General features: G+C 38.3%; 1 protein-coding gene across 1 annotated transcript in view; it reads right to left on the bottom strand.

The window, feature by feature from the left end:
- The window catches only part of LOC126373734 (dorsal root ganglia homeobox protein), a 103,538-nt gene that overhangs the window by 65,338 nt on the left and 11,744 nt on the right, over window positions 1-26,456 (bottom strand). Inside the window, exons 3-5 of the mRNA XM_050019972.1 lie at window positions 23,146-23,263; window positions 12,213-12,304; window positions 11,668-11,769 (exon numbers count right to left, since the gene is read on the bottom strand). Of these exons, the coding sequence (XP_049875929.1) occupies window positions 11,668-11,769; window positions 12,213-12,304; window positions 23,146-23,263 (312 nt within the window). The remainder of the gene's footprint in view (window positions 1-11,667; window positions 11,770-12,212; window positions 12,305-23,145; window positions 23,264-26,456) is intronic.

Below are 26,456 nucleotides of genomic sequence, written 5' to 3' on the forward strand. Positions count from 1 at the left end.
ATTGGAGTAGTCAGAGGACTCCATTGAGGATAAAAACTGACTATTTCTCCCATCAGGTGTCGTTACTATTGAGTGTTCTTAAATTTTTACACTTCCCCATACTATATGCGTGAATATACATTGTTTTGGTTATATTTTTTCACTAATTATATATAACCCTTTACGCAGCGTTTAATTGCAAAATCATAGTCTTATATTGATTCCCCAAAGATCGGAAAGAAAAAAACGCAGAAAAACTTATTTTCAATTAAACTGTCTTTTTCCAACTGATGGCTTTTCTTTTTGACTGTAAGTAACTCATTCTTCAGACGGGATACACTCCACGTTGCTCCATATTTTATAATAATTTATCACGAATTTTAGCTGGATAGTATGGAGAACTGTCAAAATTTATGAACACTCAACTGCGCTGCCGCCTACATTTGAGCTTATATTTTTATCCTCAATAGACGTGAGTTCATTATATGTTTTCATTCCGAAAAAGGATCCCTATCTATATGTACTAACACATCTTTGAGTAATTATATTCCTGATGAAGAATGGTACAATTCGCGGCAATACATGATGGAGTATGGTATCTAACTTGTTAACCGCTGAATCCAACTCACTTTATTAAATATTAATACTAAATACAATGTAATACATGTCAAAATTTCAAAGTAAATGTCGACCTTAACAGATAGGTCTAGTCAAAAAGACCGCTCCGAATCGCACCTGGTAGGAAAGTGCTCATTACGCTGGTGGCGGATTTTTTAATTTTTGTCCCACTGGGATTCGAATTACCTAAATGAAACTATCATAAGTACAAATCTAACCGTCTCGATTCTTCAAGTCAACTCGCGTCCGCTGTGTGGAAAATTGCCAAGTCAGACTCCGACAAGATACTTTCAGCTTGACTGACTCCCGATTGCTTTCTACCGTTGTCATGGTAACCAACCAACTTTGGTGATCGAATATAAGCTTTTGTTTAACTTATCATAATACTTCGGGACAGTTCAATCGCTTATTCATTGATTTTGAAACTGATATTAGGTTTATTGTTCATCATAAACTCATAAACTCACGCCCGTAATCCCTAATGGAGTGGGCAGAGCCACAAGTAATCAAAGACAACTTGCAGCCACTGTTGATACGATGTCGTAAGCTGGATATGATGAACCTTAGGTTTATTGTTAATTGGGAATATCTTATCTTTTACAATTTTTATCTTTTTTTTAGAAAAGGTTTAGTACGATCTATTTTGAACCGGCGTGTATGAAACGATTAAAGAATGTGGAGGAAGCAAGAGAAGTGTGTCAGGATCGAAGTAAATGAAATTCCATAGTCTTTGCTTAATGGTGTTAGTGATATCGTACGGAATACTGATTACTGAGGAGGATGATTTAGCTCATGATTCTGAGTCAAGAGAAATTTTTCGTCGGAAAATTCATGTCTTTTGTGTGTGTGTTTTTTTTAATTAAGTACTTTTTTCAATTCTATACTTTTGCGATGGTAAATCCGGACCTGTCAAATGTTCAGGTTAGCCAGCGCGAAAGGAATGCCAGCCCAATATTGGTTAGGTCACATACCTCCGAAACTCATTTCTCGGGTAAGTACGTGGATTTCCTTACGATGTTTTCCTTCAACGCTGAGTACGTGATAATCATTTATGATGCAAATAAGAATTCGAAAAACGATTTCGAAAATCATAGGTTTAGGCCCGTGCTGGATTCGAAACTGCGACCTTACAGTGAAATTCAAGCATTCTTTCAACTGGACTACCACGACTGTCTGAAAACAAAACCGTTATATCTCTGCTAATTACAAAAATGTCTCACATCACAAAGTCCTACAGGCTTCATAACACCTCTTTACCAAAAAGCAAATTAAAACGTTCCCACGTTGACATTGACGTAGAACCCTCAACAGTAAAACAATGGCCGACAACAGTCGACAACAGCCGACAACAAACAACAGCAACAATCAATGGCGTTTGTTGAGAGCGCTCAACAGGGTTACTAATAATGTTTGCATTTTTTTTGTTCTTTATAATTGTCCGTTGATGTCGAGGGCTGTTGTAAGTTCTTTGTTAATATTGTAGCTAAGATGGAGTGGTTTAAATGTTAGTATACATTTATTGTATATTTTTTATTGCATTTTTTTATTAATTGTCTCGCAGTGGTAATCAACTCGAGTATGTATTTAATATATGATTTTAGTGTTTTTAATTACATTACACTATTGATTTACTATTCATGTTTAGCAATATTTTTATTAAGTACCCAAAACAAGAACCTATTGCCTAATTGGGAATTCATATTATTAGGTACTTAGTCGTGAACTTTTTTTTAATACATTACATAATATTGAATGCACATCAAAATTCTTCCAATAACTATTGCATAACAGATATGGTCGATATTGTACTGTTATTTTGAAAAAATCTGCTTGTAATGTCAAACTCCTCACACTGGGTGAAATCTATGGAAAGTGTGTGTCTGTCTGCTTGTTTGTCCGTCTTTCACGGCAAAACGGAGCGACGAATTGACGTGATTGTTTAAGTGGAGATAGTTGAAGGGATGGAGTGTGATTTAGGCTATTTTTGTCTCTTTCAAACCCCCCACTTCCATAAAATTGGGGGTGGAAGTTTGTATGGAGCAACCCGCCATTTTCAAGGTACAAAATTGGTATGCGGACTATTTGTGACTAACAAAACAATCGTGCATATTTATTTTCTTTGAAAAAAAAAAAAAGTTTTCATCTCGAGCTCCTCCGTGCTTCGGAAGGCACGTGAAGCCGTTGGTCCCGGCTGCATTAGCAGTCGTTAATAACCATCAATCCGCACTGGGCCCGCGTGATGGTTTAAGGCCCGATCTCCCTATCCATCCATAGGGAAGGCCCGTGCCCCAGCAGTGGGGACGTTAATGGGCTGATGATGATGATGATGATGATATCCGCCCCCATTCCCTTCAAAGAGGGGTGAGAAATTTAAATGGGACTTTTCGCAGTTTTCAAGGTGGGAAGCTAAAAATTGGTACATTAGGAAAAGGGGAACCGTGTTTCCCCGAATTTAATAATAATTCTCCGAAATTGAAGCCGCGGGCAAAAGCTAGTCCGATATATTTCAAAATAAACAAAACAAATGTCGGATAACCTGTTCTGTCATAGTGATTATAATTCCATAGAAAACTGAAAATACTGACAATCTGTATCTGCTTTCAGCATTATTGCGCCGCAGTCCGTCCTTGCTACTATTCTTTTAAGTAAGTACGTAGTCGTTACATGAGCCATGTCAGGCCATGGGGCCTTTGGGGGCTCAATAGTAACCCTGACACCAGGGTTGATGAAGCCGGGCAATAATCTCACAACCAACACGAAAGAAGAAGATTTTTGTCCCTAAAGGGATTCGCAGGACTATGTGTTCTATTAACGATAACTTGTTTCACTTAGTATTAAGGTCGTGAACCGTATGGTAACCCTGCCATCCATAACTCTAGTTGACAAGAGTAAGATTTCTCCGACTTTTTGGGATACGCAGCTGAACATTAATACGATTCCTTTTTTACCCATTACACTAAAGAACACGAAACAAATTAACCCTACACCACCCAGTAGTACCAATAATTATGATACAATAAACAAACCTCGAGGGAGGCAACCCTACCCGCGTGCGACAATGCTAACGACGCGTACGCGTCGAACTCTCATTTGACGCGTGCTGTTTGAACATACGGGGTGAGATTGTGGACGGCGCCGCTAATATAAAATATATATGTATGTATATATTTATATATATATATATATATATGTATATATATATATATATATATATATATATATATATATATATATATATATATATATATATATATATATATATATATATATATATATATATATATATATATATATATGTTTTATATAAATATATATGTACTTAGTTAAGAGACTTTTTGTAATTATTTCTTTTTATTTTGGTGCAATAAAGTGTATTTGTATTGTATAAACTTTATTACTTCTTATCTCTTCTTATTAACGCTTATATGGTTTAGACATCATCATCATCAATTTAAGAACTACGCACTTGTAGGTGCAGCATTTTCCATGCTACCTTTTTAGGGAAAATAGGGCAGTGGTTTCCCTCTTGCCTTCCACCCCGCAGTACTCTGTCTGACGCAAGTGGGATGGCGCCCAGAGTAGTCTATTACAAAGCCATACTAGGACTCCTGTCCTCCGCCTCTGAATAGTACTGACAGTTACAATAATAGTACTGATGGTTTTGACATCCAGAAAACAAGTAAAGAAGATTAAAGAAACAGATTTATAAGCCTTTAGTGTCAAGGCTGAAGAGCATCATCGTCAGCTGGAAATCGTTTGGACATTGGCCTCCCACAAGGCTCGCTGCATTGACCCATACAGGTTAGGCAGAGGTTTATACACCCACTCTTCGCCAGCTATGCTTAACCTACTCCAGATAATAAGCGTATATCTTAACTATATGTTATTTAGATTTTTTTTGAATGTTTTTCATGGACCTTTTGATGGAAGATAAACTTGGAATTTGTCAAATCATGAATCAGAAAAAGTTTAAGTTACTTTTAAGCACAGGCGCGTCGCGCTACCAATAGCTAAACGTATGTTTCCACTCACATTAATTTTGCTTTTTGCCACTTGACGCGCCAACCCGCTGTTCTCTCGCCTCTTTATCAATCATTTCTCAACAAATTAAATCACGAGTGGAAATCAAATACGTCACCTTGTTTTTTCGGCTTTTGTAATTCGCGTAAAAGGTGTTTTTGAAATTGTTCCTCTTTGATGGCTTCTTATATTCGTTTTTTGTTTCTGGCAATTTGTTTTAGGTATCTCAAACGCTTCGGGTTAAGTTTGTTAGAATATTTTTTTCATATCGTGTGGGTTTTGAGACGAGAAGGAAAACCTGCGAATTCTTTTTACAGTTGGGATAAGGAATTGCGCAGTTTCTCGAAGTATTAAAGTGGCAAATGGTAGATAGGCAAGTAGCTAACAACTTGCAACCACTCTTCTTCTATCGTGTAGGTTGTGAGGTGGATCATCAACCTGGTGTCAGGGTTAATATTGAGCCACCAAAGGCATGACGTGGAACGACTACAAACTTAAGTAAATAGTAGCAAGGACCTACTGCTTAACTTGGCCTCCGAAGCACGAACCATCTTACTTGCGGATAATTGGGTGATCAGCGTCCTATGTCCCCAAACTAGGGATCACAAAATGATTTTTGTGATATGCCCCTACTGGAATTCAAACCCGGGCTCCGTCTCGTGAGCACTACGCACAACCACCGAACCACGGAGGCCATTATGACACTCATAATTATATTACAACGAGATGTAATAATTTGTTGCAAGTCGCAATCTTATCCGCGTGGGACCGAGGGATGATGTGACCCTCTGTACAACCCTTGTTTGCACTACTCTATGATATAGGGTTAAATTATAACCATGCATGTCTATGGGTGTGCAAGAAGTAATAACTTATTTATTACGTCAAGACTAAACTCTGAAAAAAAACTGTAAGTAAGTACTATGGCATTTTCTTTTTACGTGACTTATTGTAGGATTGAATTGTAGCGTTGACAGCGACTTTCCGAACAGCGACTCTCGCTACGGCGAGTGGCCTTATTTTCCCTCTACATCGAGCGAGTTTTGATGTTATTGTACAGTCATGGTAAAACTGTTCAAATAGCATTAACAATCGACCCGGTACAATATTTAAGACAACATGCCTGAGGGTTCCCAGTTGGGTGCGAACCTCGGCTCAGGGCGTCGACTGAGAGGATCGTTATATGTAATATGTCGTGACCAGATCTTAGAATTGACCATTTCATGATGTGCTCGATCATTTCATGAAATGCAATACAATACAATACAAATACACTTTATTGCACCAAAATAAAAATAAATAATTACAAAAAGACTCTTAACTAAGTACAATGGTCATATTTCAGTAAATATCTTACATCAGTAAATAGTAACCGGGACGAACGGCTTAACGTGCCTTCCAAAGCACGAATCATCTTACTTTTGGACAATCAGTGATCAGCCTGTAATGTTCTAACCAAAGTAGGGATCACAAAGTATTTTATTACCCACCCACGTACGTGACAAACTAGAAAAAAGTAAATTCTTTTTCTAGATTTCCAATTAGCGCACGTCTCCTACGACAATAAAGATTACAGCCGTGTACGTAAGTATTAAATAAAATAATCCAGGGTAGTACCGTCCGTGTGGTAATCCAATATGTGGAGTGGCAGTCCCAATGTTGCCTTTTTATATTTTTGGGAATTATCACCGACACTCGCCGGCCGGGATGTGAATCAAATTGAAAGCGGGCTCAATTATATTACACCTGTTACAGGGTTACCAGCGTTGCTAAGGGGAGTTTTAAAAAGGCCGACCAAGTTGTACTGTATTCATGTGTTATGTCTGTGCAATAAAGTGTTTTTAATTTGATGTGAGTTTTAAGTAGACAATGAAAAGTACTTAAAATGTACATAATTATATACGGTAAGCTAAGCATAGTGTAATCGGCGTCTTATAGTAAAAAAGAAAACATAAAATACACTTTTTTACCTGGGTTGAAACTAGCTTATCTTTTGTTAACAAAAATCACATTCGAATGTTACTGGCAATACATTTATTTTATTCTCTTATTCTTCTATCTACCACCAACTTCCAACGTTAAGTCTGTCCTACTATACGGATGGGGCGGCCTAAAGAGATCTGGCGACACTCGTTTGAACGGGAATTAAAAACTCGGCATGTCATGGGGGGAGCAACATACAGAGGCTGCAAAGATCGCGAGGAGTGGAAACATGCTATTCGAGACCTACATCCCAACAGGGGGTAAAAGGATTAGAAGAAGAAGATTCTTCTATCCAACGTTTGAGAGCTCTGTTACTACTTGATTGGACTCGAGAACGGTTCTCAAACCTCACTATCACGCGTCCAATCAAACACAACTTCAACCCGCCAGGTTCCTAAAATAACCAATTCACCTTGAACTAACAAACAGCACTAGCGACACCCCTTAATCCCACCAACACGTGCCCAAGGTGCGAGCGGGGTGAGCGGAGCGGGGGCGGGGTAACAGCCTCATACCGTAATACCATTCCGAGATGAGCGACTTAAACGCGTTACCGACCACCAGCTTCACCTGACCCCTCCCACCCCCTCAAATCCCCACGATATCTCCCAAATCCAATGAACGGCCAAAGATCACATAAAATTGGATATGTAGACGTTCAATTCTCAACTGTTTGGCGGTTTCGGCCAAGTGGAGTGGGTTTTGACAATAGACATTAAGTAATGGAAGGGCGATCGAATTGGCATCGTTCCCAGCAGGTTATGTCGATTGGAATGACTCAAATGAAACTAGAAGGTGAAGTTTGACGTTAACATTTTTGGAGCGAATTTGTGCTATTTGTGCAGTTTTAGGGCAGCAGCCGTAAGTGGCTATTGTTGGATGGCATGTCATATCCCAATTGAGGTAGTCAGACATCCATCGCAAGATGAACTAAGTACCCGACACCTCGCCGAGGTTTCTGTTAGACCAACGTGGTGGAGTTGTTGAATGGACCGATAAAAAATGGATTAGGTACTTATTACGGAAAAAGCAATGGATATTAATTATTATCGTTAGCATGTTTTATGTAAGTAACTTACAAACTTGTACACTATCATAGTATGCAAATAAAGAATATTGAATATATAGAAAGGCCTCAACCTCAAACGGCAAAATACTCTAAACCGGCGAGGATGCATAGCGGACAGGATCTTAGGTAATTCTTCCCCTCAGCCATAGCACCTTGCGAAATGACGTAAATTCAAAAATGTTACATTGACCTTCAACAAGTTTATCCATGATAATAACGTTGAATAAATGATTCTGATTTCTGCCTAACGAGAGATAAGAGTGATTTTATTGTGTGTTAAGTACTACAAATGTTACAAATTTTGTTAAGTTTAATTGTGAAAGATTCAATAGTAAAATAACATCACCAATTTAGGATAGTCTCCTGTAAGGGTGATATTGTTGACTATGTAAATAAGTTTATAAATAAATATGTTTAAATACATTTAAGTAATGACTAGTTCTTAAAAGCACTTGCATTTTCTTTTCTTTTCTTACTGGGCCGGATAGATGGGGACCGCTAAAGGCTAAACATAATGCATAAACTCACGCCTATTTCCCACCGGGGTAAGCAATGCGGGGTGATGAATGTGGAGGAAGCAAGAGAGGTGTGTCAGGATCGAAGAAAATGGAATTCTATAGTCTCTGCTAAAGACTAAACTCCAAACTTATTTAATAGCTTTACTCTTAATCTATGGGAGAATACTATTACGGCTTTGAAATAAACTACTCTGGGCGCCATCCCACTCGCGTCAGACAGAGTACTGCGGGCGGAAGGCAAGAAGGAAACTGTCCTATTTTTACCTAAAAAGTAGCATGGAGACTGCTACACCGATAAGAGCATGGCACTTAAATTATTATTCTTCTTCTACTTCACTTAATCTATGTACTTAGATATGTTATGTGCCTAACTATATTCATAGCATAACAAAGATCTGTTTCTGAGAAATAAAACGGGCAAATATCACCATAAACTCTGAGTTCTTAACATATAAAAACATGATAATTCTGATTTCTGAATTCATGTTGAGTGCCCGTAAAATGTGTTGAATACTGACGCGACTGCCATGTCGCTGTAACTATAGGGACGAGACTAATGTAACAGTTACATTAATACTACATAACACCGCCTTATAGTGAAACCACGCAAGAAAGAAAAAAGATAAAAAGAAACATTTATTATTACGTAACGTAACGTTTTCTTTTACGTAAGAAACGCTTTCTTTGTAAAATCTCATTCTGATGTGATTATCTTCGTCAAAAGCACGAATTCTTTTTGAAATTCAAAAACATATAGTAGGTAACATAGTTACACTTTTGAATCGTCACATATTACATAACGAACGTCTCATCCGCCTAAAACTGCAGCTTCTCGAAACCTGTATAGCCGGGAAAAAGAAGCTGCAAGAAAATCCTAGGCACAGGGCGCTAGACGTTCTTAAAAAAACATAATATATGGTTATAGATACTTTCTAATAAAATCTATACGGATAAAAATTTTGACCACAAACTTTTACTTGGATTAAAACTAGCTTGTCTATCCGAATATGATTTTTCAAAACACCATAAGCCCACAGTGACTTGACCACAAAGGAGAATACCTACATAGTCCTTTCTACGAGGACCTGTCAAATCTTCAGGTTAGATAAGCGGACCCTGTGAAAAACGGGATAATGCTGAGATGATGAGTCCTTTCTATTAGGAAATAACAGAATATAAAGTAGGTACGTACGTAGGTATCTATCTAATACCGAGTATTGCAACCGCAGCTCTCAATACTAGCTTCGCGTCCATAAAATGCTCTGAAAGGCGCGTGCTCGGCAGTGGAATTGGGCAATTTTTATTTGGGCATAAATAAACCAGGCGGTTGGCGCAATTTGCTAAAACCACGCGTCGCTATACGCCTCGATCCGACACGATCCGCCCCGAACCGGTTATTTATGCCCACCTATGTAGTTTAGAATATTAGATAGCCATGTTTATATGCGATTTTGAGGTTAAGTTATGACATTTGTCTTTAAAGATGACATGTCTTGATGGGAAGTTTTCTGCCGGGTGAAAACTTCATTCTTCTATCGTGTGGGTTGTGAGGCGAATTACCAACCTCATCAACCCTGGTGTCAGGGTTACTATTGAGCCGCCAAAGGCCCCTGACTTGACTCATATAACGACTACGTACTTACATCAGTAAGTAGTAACCGGGACCAACGGCTTAACGTGCCTTCCGAAACACGGATCGTCTTACTTTCGGACAAACAGGTGATCAGCCTGTAATGTCCTAACCAAACTAGACCACAAAGTAATTTTTGTGATATGTCCCCACCGGGAATTGAACCCAGGACCTCCGGATCGTGAGCCCAACGCTCAACCACTGGACCACGCAGGCCGTTATGGAAAGCGATAAAGTATTTCTTTGTAGAATTTTGGCATAAATTACATTGAAGGTTATTTGAGACATAAGTAACTCCCGTTTTATAATGAGGGAATTTCCAAGTTACGTTAAAAAAAAATATAGATGGCGCTATGGAGATTTAACGTGATAATTAAGTACTTAATTATTTGCCCATATGATAATATACCATATAAAATTGATGCGTAGGATAATCACAATAACATTAATAAAAAATATCACGCCTATTTCCCGTTTCTATAATCTCTGCTGACCCCGGTGGGAAATAGGCGTGAGTTTATATATGTATGTATTTCCCGTTAGGGTTGGCAATGACCACGGAATTCCAAAAAATAAACAACTACGCAATACAGACTCAACAAACACACAACAACACACAACAGACACAGACACAACAAACCACATCAACAACAGAGTAATAATCGACTATATTCTACAGGAAACAAGGTTTTGCCTAGCTGATTTTTAAAGGAACTTCTACTTAGCTATATTTCCAGTTCTCTACCTTGGAATCGAGAACAAATTGTATTTGCTATCTACTTATGCTACCTGTTCCGCATTCTACGAGCCGGGTAGAACACATCTGCATACCAATCCGATGCAAAAAGTCAACCCAATTTCCTTTTAAAAGTTTCCGATGCACGCAAAAGCATCCCATATGAGATAGACTTTTTAATACTTTAATTGCCTTCCGTAACGTTATTGTTATAATAAATAACATATAAACTCATGTTTATATCCATATTTGGGTAGTCAGAAGTACATCCAACGCAAGATGAACTAAGTACCCATATCCCACCGAGGTTTCTGTTAGACCAACGTGATAGGTTTTGAGCCGTATAGCCGTCTATAATGGTCGAGCCAACTGTATTGCTTATTTTTGTTTAAATATTTTCTTTCACGTCTTGTGCAATAAAACCAAGCTTTTAATTGTGCGCTTTCTCAATAGCGCATCACGTTCCGCCTGCGTAAACGCATACATCAGCATGCGCTTATTACCGTTTATTTAAAAAATTGAGCAACCTTTTAATAGCTTTCAGGTAAGTGCTACTAGAACTGTGGTAGCCCAGTTGGTAGAACGCTTGTCTCTCACTTTGAGGTCGCAGGTTCGAATCCAGCACAGGCGTAAACCAACGATTGTCGAATTTGTATTCGTATTCATGTTTGGATCATAAATGATTATCACGTGCTCACCGGTGAAGGAAAACATCGTGAGGAAACCCATATTCCCGAGAAATGCATTATCGGCGGTATATGACCTAACCTGTGGGATGGTTTTACCTTCGCGGGTTGGAAGGTCAGATAGGCTTCTGTAAAAAACCGGATCTGTCAAATCGTAAAATCTTTCACCCTGTGAAAAACGGGATAATGCTAGGGAGATGAGATTCCCTATTACTGCCGCTTTGTGCATATCACTAGACATTTTGGCTTCCAAAGCATTTTCGAAAAAAAAAACATTTATAGGCCACCCTGACTTCACTAATAGGGAATCAATGATTGAAATAAAAATCGATGGAAAAATCCACTTGATATTAACTCAGAATAATAAGCTGAATCATCCCTCTCAGTATTTGTTACGATGTCACTAACACCCTGTAAGTATGACTGACCTGTACTCGGGCCTCAGTGAGGTTGATCTTGAGCGCCAGGTCCTCCCTGGTGAACACGTCTGGGTAGTGCGTCTGCGCAAACGCCGTCTCCAGTTCTTCCAACTGTGAGGAATAATGGCACATTAATACACATGTTTTTTATGGTTCGTCACTCGAAAGGCAAAATTACGTAAGCTTTTTATTTTGTCATTATAAGACTAGATGTACATAACATAAACAGCCTATAAGTCCCACTGTTGGGCACAGCCCTCCCCTTAATCAACCGGAGAGGGTATGGAGCATACTCCACCACGCTGCTCTACTGCAGAGCTGTTTTACGGCTAATGCCGCTCCTAAGAGCGGAATCGTCGTCCTTTTGGACAATCAGGTGATTCAAGCCTGCAATGTAATTGCCAAACAAAGGGAAGTCTCACAAAGTGATTTCAACAATGTCGCCATCGGGAGTCAAACCCGGACCTCCAAATGGTGGTCCTCTAACCACTAGACCACGGCTGTTGTGAGTAATGTATGTAGATATAAATGAGACTTGAACAATACATACGTACCTGTTGCAAAGTAAAGGTGGTGCGGTTTCGCCTCTGTTTCCGACGGACGAAAGTATCATCGTGTATCGCCGGGTGATACGAGTAGCTTGTGTCTGAAACGATACAGTTTATATTAACATAACACAACATCGCGCCTATATCCCCGAAGGGGTAGGCAGAGATGATAAGATAAACTTCCGAATACATCCCGCTTAGGGACGGTACTGACAAGTATCGGCGTCCAAAGGACGTAATACGCGATCCTGACGACCCGATTACTCTAGCCATAGAGGCGGCCAATCAGCTCGCGACACCAAACACTTCAGAACCCCCATACCGACCCCGCCGGCGTGGTCGATGATTCCCCTCATTCAGCGCTTATCGCTATCGACCCCCTAGGGTCGATTAATCCTTTCAAATATTCTTCCTCTCAGACGACGCCCTGAGCCGAGGTTCGCGCTCAACTGGGCACCCTCAGGCCTGTTGTCTTAAACGTTGTACCGAGTGAGAGCCTTCAGCGCTCCCCATTTGTCCGGCCAAGTAGTTAATGCCATCTGCGGCAAATCTACAATAAGTCACGTCAAAAAATAAAAAGAAGATAAATATTATTATTACTGCCACTCCTCGCCAGCTATTTGCAATGAGAGACTTTCTAGGCCTTGGGGGAGAGCCTATTGCTATTAAACAGGCACGAATCCTAGAAACCAACCTCTATCTGAAGATCAATTATCGGATCCAATTGTGAATTCAAACCCATCGTCGATATCAGAGTGGTTTAGAGCCCTAGCCGGGAATCGAACCCGTGACATTGCGATGTAAGTCAAGCTACGCCTTCTCCGATTTCTATCACAGATTCTGGCTATCAGTTTATTAAAACTATTGCCCGTTATTGTGTGATCTATTCCATATATACTCTTATGGTCTTCTCTTCTATCGTGTGGATTGTGAGATGGATTACCAACCCCATCAACCTGGGTGTCAGGGTTATTATTGAGCCGCCATAGGCCCCTGACATGACTCATGTAACGACTACGTACTTACATCAGTAACTACTAGTACTCTACTACTCTTGTGGTCAAAACGTTATAATATTTTTAGTTTTTTATGGATCCGAATTATAATATATTAATACTTAGTGTTTATTTTGGTTAGGTAAGCGGACCTTGTGAAAAACGGGATAATTCTAGGGAGATGATGATGATGGATCCGACTTATAATCACTAACACAGAACAGATCTAATTTAATCTAATCTAGCCTACAAGATCCCACTGCTGGGCAAAGGTCTTCCCTTCCTCTTTCCATTTTTCGCGGTCATTTGCATATTCCGGCCAGTCCTTCCGGCAAGCGTCCAAGTCATCACACCATCTCTCACAGAACGGATAAGATCCGTTTTTGTTTCGATTAAATATTAGCGCGTCCATTTTTCCAATGTTTCATCCGGTGTTTGATATTAAGCAGTTTTTGAAATTATGGACAAGACAAACCTCGTATCTTTTAAAAGGTCAAAGAACTTACTATCCACCCACTATCCACTAGACTCAATATCCATAACTCTCCTCATATCCTTTTCAAAAATAGGTTAAAATTAACAAGTGTAAAAATAGAGGACTTAAAGACCTTTTAGGGTAGCCATAAAGTACAGTGGATTCCGGAAACGCCGCCCCATTGCGCAGAGTGGTAAATCGCCGTTCGCCGCCCCAACGATTACCTATTATTACGGCCATCCTACTTGTCCATGGGAATTGATGGCGTGGGGACACCATGGCTTAGGTTGAACTGAGATTATTTTGAAAGCAAAACTATAGATTGAAATTATACACGGTTTAAAGAAACCAAACAATTTACGTATACAGGGACTATTACTAAATCCTTTTCGCTTCACTCAAAGATGTATATTTCTGATATTGTAAACATTATAATTAAAGTACATAATTTGTACATTGTCTTAAATGGAACTGAATTGTCGCTATTTTTCTTTACATGAATAATCAATATTCTGTTTTTATTGACCGTTATCTGCTGATGATACATTTAAAATGATAAAGTTAATTAGTTGAGTTTTTATTAGTTAAAATTTGTTAGTTAAGTTATAAACCGTGTGATTTGCCTTGGAAGTTAATTATTTCATATATTTTTATAAAGAAATCTTTTGGTTTTTTTGTCTAGTTACTTTAAATCTTTCCCTCAACTCATGGTCACCCTAGGCAATGGCTTCCCTGACATACAGCCGGCCCCGCGTTTCTATTATTCCAGTGATAATGTCATTGCGTCATTACCAGTGGAATCACCCCCATTTTGTCCTCACTTTTATAGATAGTAATGACGTTTACTTTATTATTTGAGTTCCGAATCACTAAGTTTCTTTTTTTTTATTTAGAACAGTAGTTTGTATTTTACTGCAAATTATGTAGGTTGTTTAACATTGATTACGTGCTTTACATATTTTTATTTTTTCAAGATAATACAATAATACTTAATTTATTATTATTATTGGTTAATTAATTTTTGTGCTATTTAATTGTTTGTTTAATTTTAATGTAAATATTTTGTGTATTTCTGATTTTGGTTATTATGGATTTGTGAAATAAATTAATTTAGATAAAAAAAATACAATAATAATTATAGTATCTATTGATTTTATGGGGTTATGTAGTTTATAAGTGTATCTACATTTGTATTTTATTTTTATAAGTCATTAGCGAAGAAAGTTATCAGTATAACTGTGCAAGTACGTAGAGCTTACATGGAACAAATTAAAGAGAAGGCGTACATGTCTTATAAGGTAGTCAAAGAATTGGTCTTTGATAGACAAGAATGGAGAATGCTACACCGACAAGAGCATGGCTCTTAAATGATGATGATAAAATACATTCCATTTCATCCCCCAGTAAGATTTTGCGACGTGTTGGAGTAGATTAATCGTACATATAATTATAGATTTATAATATACGTGGTTCTCTTAGGGTTTATGTAATATCTGTTATCGCTTAGTTTCTTCTGTTAATACCTAAAATTATGTAGATCATGAAATTAGTAGATATTGAAGTCTTTTCAAGTTGTATTTTACATATCCATTTAATAGCTGAACATTCTACTCATAAACATAAACACAAACATAAACAGCAATATATACGTCCCACTGCTGGGCACAAGCCTCCCCTCGATCAACCGGAGAGGGTATGGAGCATACACCATCACGCTGCTCCAATGCGGGTTGGTCAAGGTGTTCTTACGGCTAATAGCCGGGACCAACGGCAACGGCTTAACGTGCCCTCCGAAGCACGGAATCGTCTTACTTTTTCGGATAATCAGGTGATTCAAGCCTGAAAAATCCGAAAAGTAAAATTATAATAATTAATAAATTAATTGAATATTTTTTTTATTAATTAATTAATTCTCTCTCTCTCTCTCTCTCTCTCTCTCTCCTTGGCATTTATTATTCCCATCTGATGGTGGGGTCTGCCTTCTTCGTACTTCTCTTCTTTTTCAATTAATTCTTCTTTAATTAATTGTAATTATTATTATTAGTAGTTTATTCTAAAGTAATGTTTTATTTTAATCTGTAATGCACGTGGAACAAAATAGTCACTGGTTCGAGTAACATACATACATACATAAACTCACGCCTATTTCCCACCGGGTTAAGCAGAGACTATAGAATTCCATTTGCTTCGATCCTGACACACTTGTCTTGCTTCCTCCACATTCATCAATCGCTTCATACACGCACGCCGGTTCAGAGTAGATCGTATTAAACCTTTTCTAAGGACATCTCCAATTTCGAGTAATTTCAAGTTTTTGGGGTTCGAGTAAGTCAGTGACAAACAGTCGTACTCCCCCACGGCTTTATTATACCCGAGATAATGTCATTCCGTCATTACCACGATCACCCTCGGTAACTGTCTTCGCTTGCTATGACGGTAATTATGTTATTTGTATTGTAGCATTGCTACAGTAACAGCCGCCGTGGTCTAGTGGTTAGACTATTGGGCTCTCCATCTGAAGGTCCAGGTTTGACTACCGATTCCTGTCGAAAATCATTCTGTGAGACTGACCTTTGTTTGGCTAGGAATTGTCTGAAAAATTAAGCTGATTGCGTACTTCGAAAGGCACGTTAAGCCGTTGGTTCCAGGCTACTTAGTCCAAATACCTCTAACAACCCGCCATGGAGCAGCGTGGTGGAGTATGCTCCAAAGCTCCTCCCGTTGATTGAGGAGTCCTGTCACCAGCAGTGGGACGTATATAAGCTGTTTTATGTTATTATTGCTACAGTAATGCTTTGCAGGGTATTATTTATTTTAACGTGTATTAAATTGGGTTTGTGTCTTTATTTTTCCATATTTTAAATCCATAGGTACTTAAATAATTGTAGACGTAGGTAAGAAAACGAAAATTAATGACATCAGAAACATAATTATCATCGCGTGTTCTCATCAGCCTTGTTTTAAGTCATAGGGGCTACCCTATAAAAAAAATATGAACCTTATTTTTTTATAAGTAGCTACTTTTAATAGGCTAGTTTCCAGCTAGTCAAATCAACTACTTTTTACTAAACGTCATTGGCATTTGAATGAAAAAACGCATTGTGACGTCATAGAAAAACATGATAACTTATTGATGATATTAAGTAGGTACCTAAGTACGTTTTTCTTGATTAAAATTCATAAATAAGTTAAATAGATAATGTTTTTCGTTAATTTTAGATCTGTTTTTATTTGCCTAGTACCTACACGATTTTTCATGATTGTTACTTGTATTTACCCCAATTTGTGCTTACAATAATAATGTCGTCGTGAATTTAGAATAATATAACATTAGCGAAAATTTTGTATGGAATGCACTAACTTCATGCAACAAGTACTTTTAAGAAGTGACAAACAATTTGTTCACTGAATAAACTTAGGTAAATGAACTATAATCTAATTTTATTTTCAAATCGTTTCATATCAAGCGCGGTTCATATTAAAACGAGGCACGAAATTTGCGGTTATTTTGAATTTTTGTGGGAGTCGCGAGCGAGTGGTTGATACGAGCTAATGGAGTGAGTTAATTGGACCAATTTGTATCATTGCCGTCCACTCCGCCTGTTATTATATTGCCTACGCTTTATATTGCATCGATTAGATTTCGTTTATTGATACAGATCTGTCTAATATAGGACAGGCTCTGAATCGCCATGACCATGAAAGGAAACATTAACGTTAAGAACTTAAAAGAAAAACTGTTTTCTTTTTAGTTATAAATTGGAAAGCGTGCTACTTTAAGTCTTTTTTAGGGTACCGTATCCATAGGGTAAGGGGGAGTAAGGGGAGAACGGAAAGAACGCCTATATCCGGCCCAACTGCCAACCTCACCTGCGCGCGTCGGTGCTTCGTTATGAGTCGCTGGCGGCGGAGTCCACTGGACGCTGCGGTGCTCTCTGCTAGATAACGGACGAGACTCTGGCGACCGAGCAATGGCGGTATAACCATACCACCGGTCGGGCAACCGACCGTAGAGGCAACAGCAGCCTTGGAGTTTAAAAAACTTCAAAACTGTCTGGGACAGAAGGCAACGGGAAACCACTGCTTCTATTTTCCCAAGAGAGTCAGCATGGAGGGTCCTCGCAACCCTGATGCTGACCACGATCCTCAGATATGAGGGACCGACCCAAGAGAGAGACCCAAAGGGTACAAAACGAGACCCTATTACTAAGAGTCCGTTGTCCGTCCGTGCGTCCAGCTGTCACCAGGCTGTACCTCATGAACCTTGATAGTCAGATAGTTAAAATTTTCACAGAATAGATGATGTATTTCTGTTGCCATACGGGGTTCCCATACAACAAACGCGTTTTTTTGTTCGTTTTCTGAAGTAAGAAAGTAACTGTGGTTAAGCCTTATGGTTCACTGGCTTGCAGCGATACGGATCACCTATCACGTTGGTCTAACAGAAAGCTCGGTGAGGTGTCGGTACTTACTTCATCTTGCGATGGATGTAGACACTACCCCAATGAGGGACTTTCCATGCTACGTTCACCAAAAACAATATAGATGGCGTTGTTCAGTTTAAACGTAATAATTACCTATTTTCTCATTACTCGGGTAAGTACATAATTATATGCTAATACACAATTACATAATTATACTATGCTAATACATAATTATATGCTAGCACGTAGGTTTGCACGATGTTCTTACGAGGTGAAGGTTACCCTGTTCAAAAGCTATTGCCAGAGTTTATACACGTGCAACCTTTGGAGCAATTACACCAAAAAGACCTTCAGTGCTCTGCGCGTTCAATATAATAACGCCTTCAGGGGGTTGTTGGGGCTGCCCTGGCGCTGCAGTGCCTCGGGGATGTTCGCCTCCTGGAGCACTGATGGCTTCCAGGCTGTTCTACGCAAGCGTGTGGCTTCTCTGTGGGAGCGAGTGCGGGGCAGCAGCAACAGTCTCCTGAAGGTGGTCTCACAAAGGATGGACAGTCCCATCCTCACTCACTGGATGTACATGCATGTGACATCCAATGAAAATTATAAATTTTACTAACTTAGATATAATCTTCTATTACTAACAAAATATGGATAAATATCTGAAATAAATATTTCATTCATTCATTCATTCATTCATTATTCCAAAATACAATGTACCCCCTCCGGTTGATTGAGGGGAGGCCTGTGCCCAGCAGTGGGATGCATATAGGCAGTTTATGTACAATTTAATGGCAGAATCGTATATTAAAATGATTTTTATGCTTGATATTTGGATCACATTATGTATAGAATTACGTTGCTACTTATATTGCTTCTCTTTATTTTGATCAGAATAATAATTGGTGAAAGATGTGAATGTGTGTGGGTAACAAAAAGGATCATCATTTACACCCAAAAACAATGGTGAAAAATATGAAGATGCTTATGTCTGTTATCCATAAAATTAGGAGGTTAAAAGAAGAAAAAACTATACTTACAGCGTCATCCATATTGAAAGTCTCTCATTGGGATATAGCAGTGAGCTGATGCTTTATTCCATTATCTTTATATAGCGAGGTATAGGTAGGTGCATAGAGCCAGATTTCGTTGCACCAAGCCAACAAGCCGTCCTCGCCGGACGCCCCACAGTTTTTAATTTCCGCTGCCAGGGATTTTTCTAGCCACTCTGATGGTAGCTCAATTATTCACATTCAATTAATGAAAATATAAATAATCCTTTAATCCACAAGATTTTCATTCTTAAATTTTCTTTTTGCGAGTATTTAACTTCAAACGGTCAATATTTAAAGAGCTGTTTACTCGCTCTCCGCTCGGCTTAAGCGTTGGAGGTTTTTGAGTAAAAACTATATTTTTTTGTTAGAAAATTAAGTACATTGCAGATAAGTATCTATGTATGGGTGAATATCAAAATGTGTCAAGTTTGGTGGCGACTGTCATATAATTTTTTCGTGAAAAATTGGGGAAATTGGGAAAATTGGGAATTGAAAAATTCCTTTTTCATGTCGGAACCCAATTTTTCACGAAAAAATAATATGAAATTTCGCCACCAAACTTGAAATTTTGAGATTCACCCGTATAACACTTACCGTATAACACACCCGTACTTGAGATTGGTTGTTTAAAGTTCTTAATAATACAATAGAGTTAATCCTTGTGAGTTTTTAATAGTTTTTATTAAGATTTGAGTCAAGCGTATATTAAGATTTGAGATCAGAAAACGTAAGTAAGCAAATTTTTAATTTATTATTCTTTTTAATTAATTTATTTACTTACTTAAGCGTCTAGTTGGATGTGACGAAGTTACGTGTGTTTCTAATTATTTGACAAATTGTATTCTTTTATTATTTAATTACATAAATGTTTACTTATCGGAATGTTTTAATTTTTTATTCAAATATTCTGTCTTAAGAAAAAATAAAAAGTATTTTTTAATTTAATTTTTAAGAAAATTTAAGAATGAAAATTTGTTTGTATCTCAATCAACAACTTGTATTAAGTATATAACTATTATGAGTATCAAAGTAATATGTCGAATAAAATGGTAATATGTAGAGTTTTTCTTTGAGCGCCTAACTCGTTGACTAAAACCATTTAGCAAGCTTCTGTTAAGCCTATGTTGAACTCGGAGTGAGTGACTAACATCGCATTCATTTGAAAACATCTCGTTATTACAGTTCGCTGTGTGAAAACAAAAAAAAAATGAATACTTTCACACACGCAGTGGGCACGAGTGCAGCCTGGATGAAAAGGCTTTTCATTGCGACTCATCTCGATGTGATTGCGGCCATCTCCCATCTCCCGGCTCCATCTCCCATCTCCCGGCGTTCCAGAACACGCAAATTGCTTTATACATTTTTAATAGATTCGTTTAAGCCGCTTTTTTATCCACTACCCGTAGACCGCTTACTCGCCGCGCTTTTTAAAACGAAAAGGGGGGGGGGGGGATAGACACCCACCACCCCGCCCGATCTAGCAATTCGTTAATAGATTTTAAAAATTAATACATTTACGCAATTACGCCGGGGCCGGCTGTCATTTTGAAGGATATAATGAAATAAGGGCAGTCGCTAACGTCGTTACGTTCGCCTTTGATCGTTGTTTTATGAGTTGTCGAGTAAAAAAGCCGGCGCTGGGGGTATAATCAAAAGTGACATGATCCTTATTAAGTTAGAAGGGTGTAAGTGAGTTAAGCGGCCGCCGGTGCGACTCAAAAACTATTTTATGAATAATAGATGGCGCCGGCGGCCAATCCCAGGGGGCGGCCAATCCCCGCCCACTGCCCCCTCCCCCACTCGCCCCTCTATTCATTAGCACATTACCACCCCTCGCACGTGAGCCAGTTAGGATAACGCGAACGAAACTGATTTTTACCTTTTCAGGTTAGCGCGTCCTATTAGCTAATTTGACGTGTGCTTTTCATTCGCGTTTTGTTTTTTTGTGTCTCTTTCATTATTATTAATATCGTTCTATAGTAAGAATGTGATCCAGTGACTTAATAATTATAATATTTTTTTTAAGGGACGGCCATTGTAGCACAGAGTTTTGTACTTTCATCCGGCCCAGTATTTAACGTCGTTTGCGCCAAATCTACAATAAGCCACGTCCAAAAGAAGTGCTTTAAGGGTAAAATATTTTGCGATCTATTTTTTTAATAAATCTAAGGTTTTAAAGTCGTAATTAATATATACCTAAACATCATCCAAATGCCCCATCACTAGCTCTACCTAACTGTAATTTGATAATAGGTATGCTTAAAAATAGCTCGCTTTAATGTAAATAGGTAACTTGTTTAATAAATCACTTGTTAATCGATATATTGGCCGCGATTCCTGCAGACACCTCCTAATTTTATTTTAAGTTATACCCGTCATTTTCTTATCCGTCGAAAAGGAAAAGGACGGATGATTGGCAACTGATTTTAAAATGAATGAATGATTAAGACGGGGTAATAAAATACGCATCTTGCTCATATGCAACTCGTTTGACGTGTGCTGTCAACTTAATTCTGTCTTTTAAGATATACCCGTCATTTTCTTATCCGCCGAAAAGGAAAAGGATGGATGATTGACAACTGTTAATTTTTAAAGGAATGAGTGTATTAATTAATAAGACGGGGGAATAAAATAGGCATCTCACTCATGCAGCCCCTTTGACGTGTACTGTCAACTTAATTCTGTCGGTTTATTGGCCAATATCAATTTTTAAGTGTTTTTTAAAATTTCGGGTTTTTGCAAAATCACCGTGTATTTCATAAATTTAATGCCTTCGTCCCTTTTCTTTTCGGTGGGTAAGAAAATGACGGGTGTAACTTAAAACAAATTTAGGTAGATGGTGTGTATCTATCAGCACCATTAGCAATTAAGTTTCAGAATCCAGTCCGGGGTAACTAGACAAGGACTTTAATCACAATAACGCAATCACTACTGGAAGCAGCGTCCTTAACGGAATTACTCAAGTTTGCGACCGATAACTGAACTACTTAATCTGCCCTTGCCCACATACATACTAATGGACGGAGTTGAACGAGTTTTTAGGGTTCCGTACCCAAAGGGTAAAAACGGGACCCTACTACTAAGACTTCGCTGTCTGTCTGTTCGTCTGTCTCTCACTAGACTGTATCTCAAGAACCGCGATAGCTAGACAGTTGAAATTTTCACAAATTATGTAATTCTGTTGCCGCTATAACAACAAATGCTAAAAACAAAATAAAATAAATATTTGAGGGGAGCTCCCATACAAAAATCTTTGCCCTTTTTTGTTTGATATCAATAATGGCAATGGAAATGGTATGCACTTGAAATATTCACAAAGTACTCTGTTGTATTTTTACCTTAATAATACGAAAATCTTATTTGTTTTCTCTATTTTTGCTCGATATCAAAAACCAAGAACTACAATATGAAATTTGTCTACCTACTGTTGTGTGCCTAGTCAATGGTACGGAACCCTTATGCGCGAATCCGACTCGTACTTGGCCGGTATTTTTTCTTTGGGGCTGGTTCACCTTCAGGATGCTTCTGGGGCTCTTCAGCGAACATACCAAAAGCAGAACAAAAACAAGCGATTCCTATTAGCATCCTGATACTGTTATTATACAGGGTGTTAGGGACATCGTAACGAAAACTTTGAGGGATGATTCAGGCCATGATTCTGAGTTGATATCAAGTGGAATTTTCCGTTACAAAATTCATGTATTTTTTGCCTTTTTTTTAATTATTTTCAATTCTACACTTTTGTGATGGATTTCCAGTTGATTCTCGGCTTCTAATATCTACACTACACGTAAATAGTCAATGTGGTCCTGTGGATCACAAGCTTGCTTCTCAAACGGAGAGTGCCGGTTCGAACCCAACAGGGCACCTTCAGGCTTGTTGTCTTAAATTTTGTACCGGGTGAGAGCCCTAGGCGCTCCTCATTTGTCCGGCCAAGTAGTTTCCATTGCGGCAAACCTACAATCAATCACGTCAAAAAAAAGCAATACTCACAAGGATGCGAGGCCGTGAAGGGGTATTCGAGGGTAGGCAGGCGATGCTGGTGAGGTGGCAGGCTGGGCGGGCAGTGGTAGCAGAACAGGCTGCGACCGCCGCCTCCGCCGCTACCCAGCTGTGAAGAAAAAATAATAATTTTATAAATAAATAAAACATTAAAACCTTTATTTGTACATCATACATTTTTCACATATTGCATGAGGTACAAAGAACTTAGAACTATGTGTTGTGCTAGCTAATTTAGGCCGCCTATTGTGCTTATGTTTTATTCGTATGTTTATGTCCTTTGTATAAATAAAGTATTATTGATTGATTGATTGATTTACTTAGCTTATATAAAACTATGTTTAGGAAGTCAGAGGTACAGCATCGCATGATGAACTAAGTACCCACGAATCATCAAGTTTTGTTAGGATACCTCATCAACCTACACGATAATAAGAAGAAGTTAGGATACCATCAGTACAAATACGTTTTAAACTAAATACACTGGCTTGCAAGACTAAGTACTAAAATTACTTTTTAAGTACACAAGATAGGTAAACTTTCAAAATAAAAAGGACTCGAAATAGAGTTTAATTTTGTATATATAGGTTACAAAGAAAGCTGATAAAATGTTCTTAAAAAACGTTTTTTATCTTAAATCTTTATACTAAGATGAATCCATGCTTTGGAAGGCACGTTAAGCCGTTGGTGCCGGCTAATAGACGTAAAAACACCTCCACTAATCCGCAGTGGAGCAGCGTGGTAGAGTACGCTCCATACCCCCTCATGTACAGAATTATATTGCTACCTATATTTCTTCTGTTTATTTAGATCAGAATAATAAAGGGTGGAAGATGTATTGTGTGTGTAACACAAAGGAACATAACGATTTATACAGCGCCATCTCTATATTTTTTGTGGAGATCGTAGCCTGGAAGTTCCCTCGTTGATTGTACGATACTGTTGACATTCATGGGCACAATTGCTCGAACCTTTATCCTATAATGAGCCTATCCCAACGAACTCTATCATAACACTATAGAAAAAAAACAAATAAAACCCCAGCATATTAACACAAAGGGACAATACAATTGATACATTTCGCGTACAACATTGCATTCAATCAAACTATGAATTAACGACGTCGTCAGATCACAGGCGGCGCGTCTATCCGCGGTTCTTATTCGACTCACGCGCAGACTACGTCGAGCGCCTTATTATTATCTTCGGTGTCGTTTCTATGCTAATATGGTGTATTAGATCGTTATGTAATGAGTAATGGAGGCCTAGATTTGTTCGGTCTATAAGTTTTTATAAGCTCCAAATACTTGAATAATTGTTAAGGTGTCTTTGTAAGTGCGCAAGAGTAATGAACGCTAAGTATAAGGTTCTAGCTACAGATAGACTCATATTATATAAAGAATGTTATGTACAGGGGGGTTAAAATGGCCACATCGAAGCAATTCATCTAAGAAAGCAATATTGTAATTTGACATTTGCGCATATAAAAGTAAGTGCGCATTGCAAACAAATGTCAAATAGCCCCCCCCCCCCCTTGATTTAAAATTTCTTCCATTCCATTTTATTGAAAGTGTTTGATAAAATTGTTAAGTACTATATCAAAAGTATATTTTTGTTACCAAGGTTTTAATGGAAACGATATCGTTAATTAGAATAAGAATATTGAGCAAAAATTAAGGATTGACAGCACTCCCTCTGTTAATTTAAAAAAAAAACTGATTTTGTCTTCCTAACAAATAGAAATATCTTCCTAACATATAATTCATGTACTTAAATAAAGTTCTTTTTCGAAGTCGGTTAAAAATAGATATTGACTATCGAGTCGGGTTTCGTCAGCGCCACACACAAGCCACACTAGAATTCGTATTTTTACCGAGAGTGCGTAGAGGGCTGCACAAGTACTCAAATATTTTGCTACTTACTTATATCTGTGCTTGTATGAAACGATTAATGAATGTGGAGGAAGCAAGAGAAATGTGTCAGGATCGAATCAAATGAAATTCCATAGTCTCTGCTTCCCCAGTGAGAAATAGGCGTGACTTTATGTATTTATGTATCTCTGTGCTAGGTACACCCCATACACTCCATAGACCCACACGGACCTCCTTTAGTGTACACATAGCGACGGTTCGAACTGGAAAATGTCTGTGAAGGTCTAAGGACCGAATGCTAGATTATATTGCAAAGAAAGATTATTATTAAGTATTTATTACGTTTATTACGTTTAATACGTTGTACTAGTACGTTGTACTAGATCTGTATAAGCTTAATCTCTTGGCATAATCTCAATGAACAAACTAAATGTCAATCAACATTAATCCTCCATTCAGTCCTTAGATCTTCACAGCGATTTTCCAGTTAAAACCGACGCTATGAGATCACCTAGCACTGATACAGTTAGCAAAACATTAGATTGAATCCACCACTTCCCCAGCGCAGGCGCAAAGGACGCAGAGCACATAAATCAATTAATTTCGATGAGTAAATTGCTAGATTGCACTGCACTGGATGAAGCGCGGCATGATGCGCTCGCGATGAAGTTATCTGCAGACGCATTCACGGCAGACTAGTTAGGTTTCAAGGATTTACTTGCACTGGAAGTGTGATAAACATTAACACGCGTATTGTTAAGATGTTCACTCGATTCTACTCGAGTCGGCGTCAACTGAGCATTTTAGTATATCAAGTAAACATTTTCATTGTTGACTTAAGTATTTGACTCTGGAGTCAAACATATCATACTGCCAACAAAATATAATAAGAAATTATTTTTTGTCTTACTGGTTTAAACTCGAGGTAAGCTTGAGGCCGATTGAGAATACCGATTTTGGGCTGCGTTCGAGGAAGACCTTCAGGTCGCCTCAACTTAACATCTTAATACTGATGTAAAGAGTGGAATGCACTTCCGCTATCGGAATTCCCTTGTTAAGACAATACTGAAAAGCACCTTCTGGAGAAGGTGGTCACGCCATCAACATCTTTAAGAGGCAGAATGGTGTCAGGAACAAACTCATTTGATTAAAAAAATAATCGTAGCAATGGCACCGATTCGAGCAACTATCCACTTAATTTGACAGGACTAAAACTGGCTCTATCTCTTTCTTGTACCTATTGTAAGTGAACGATGGCACTAATTAAAGAACTGTCAAACTAAAATTAGGTTAAGTTTTTGTCCGCTCGATTAGGCACCAATACCGAACGCTTTAGTAAGTACTTAAACTAAGTTCTTCGCGCCTCCCATTTCGACCAAATAAGGAATTCCCTATAAAACGAATAGTTGGCGGAATAGAAACATGTAATAT

The sequence above is a fragment of the Pectinophora gossypiella genome, chromosome 16, assembly GCF_024362695.1.
Source record: "Pectinophora gossypiella chromosome 16, ilPecGoss1.1, whole genome shotgun sequence".
NCBI lineage: Eukaryota > Metazoa > Arthropoda > Insecta > Lepidoptera > Gelechiidae > Pectinophora > Pectinophora gossypiella.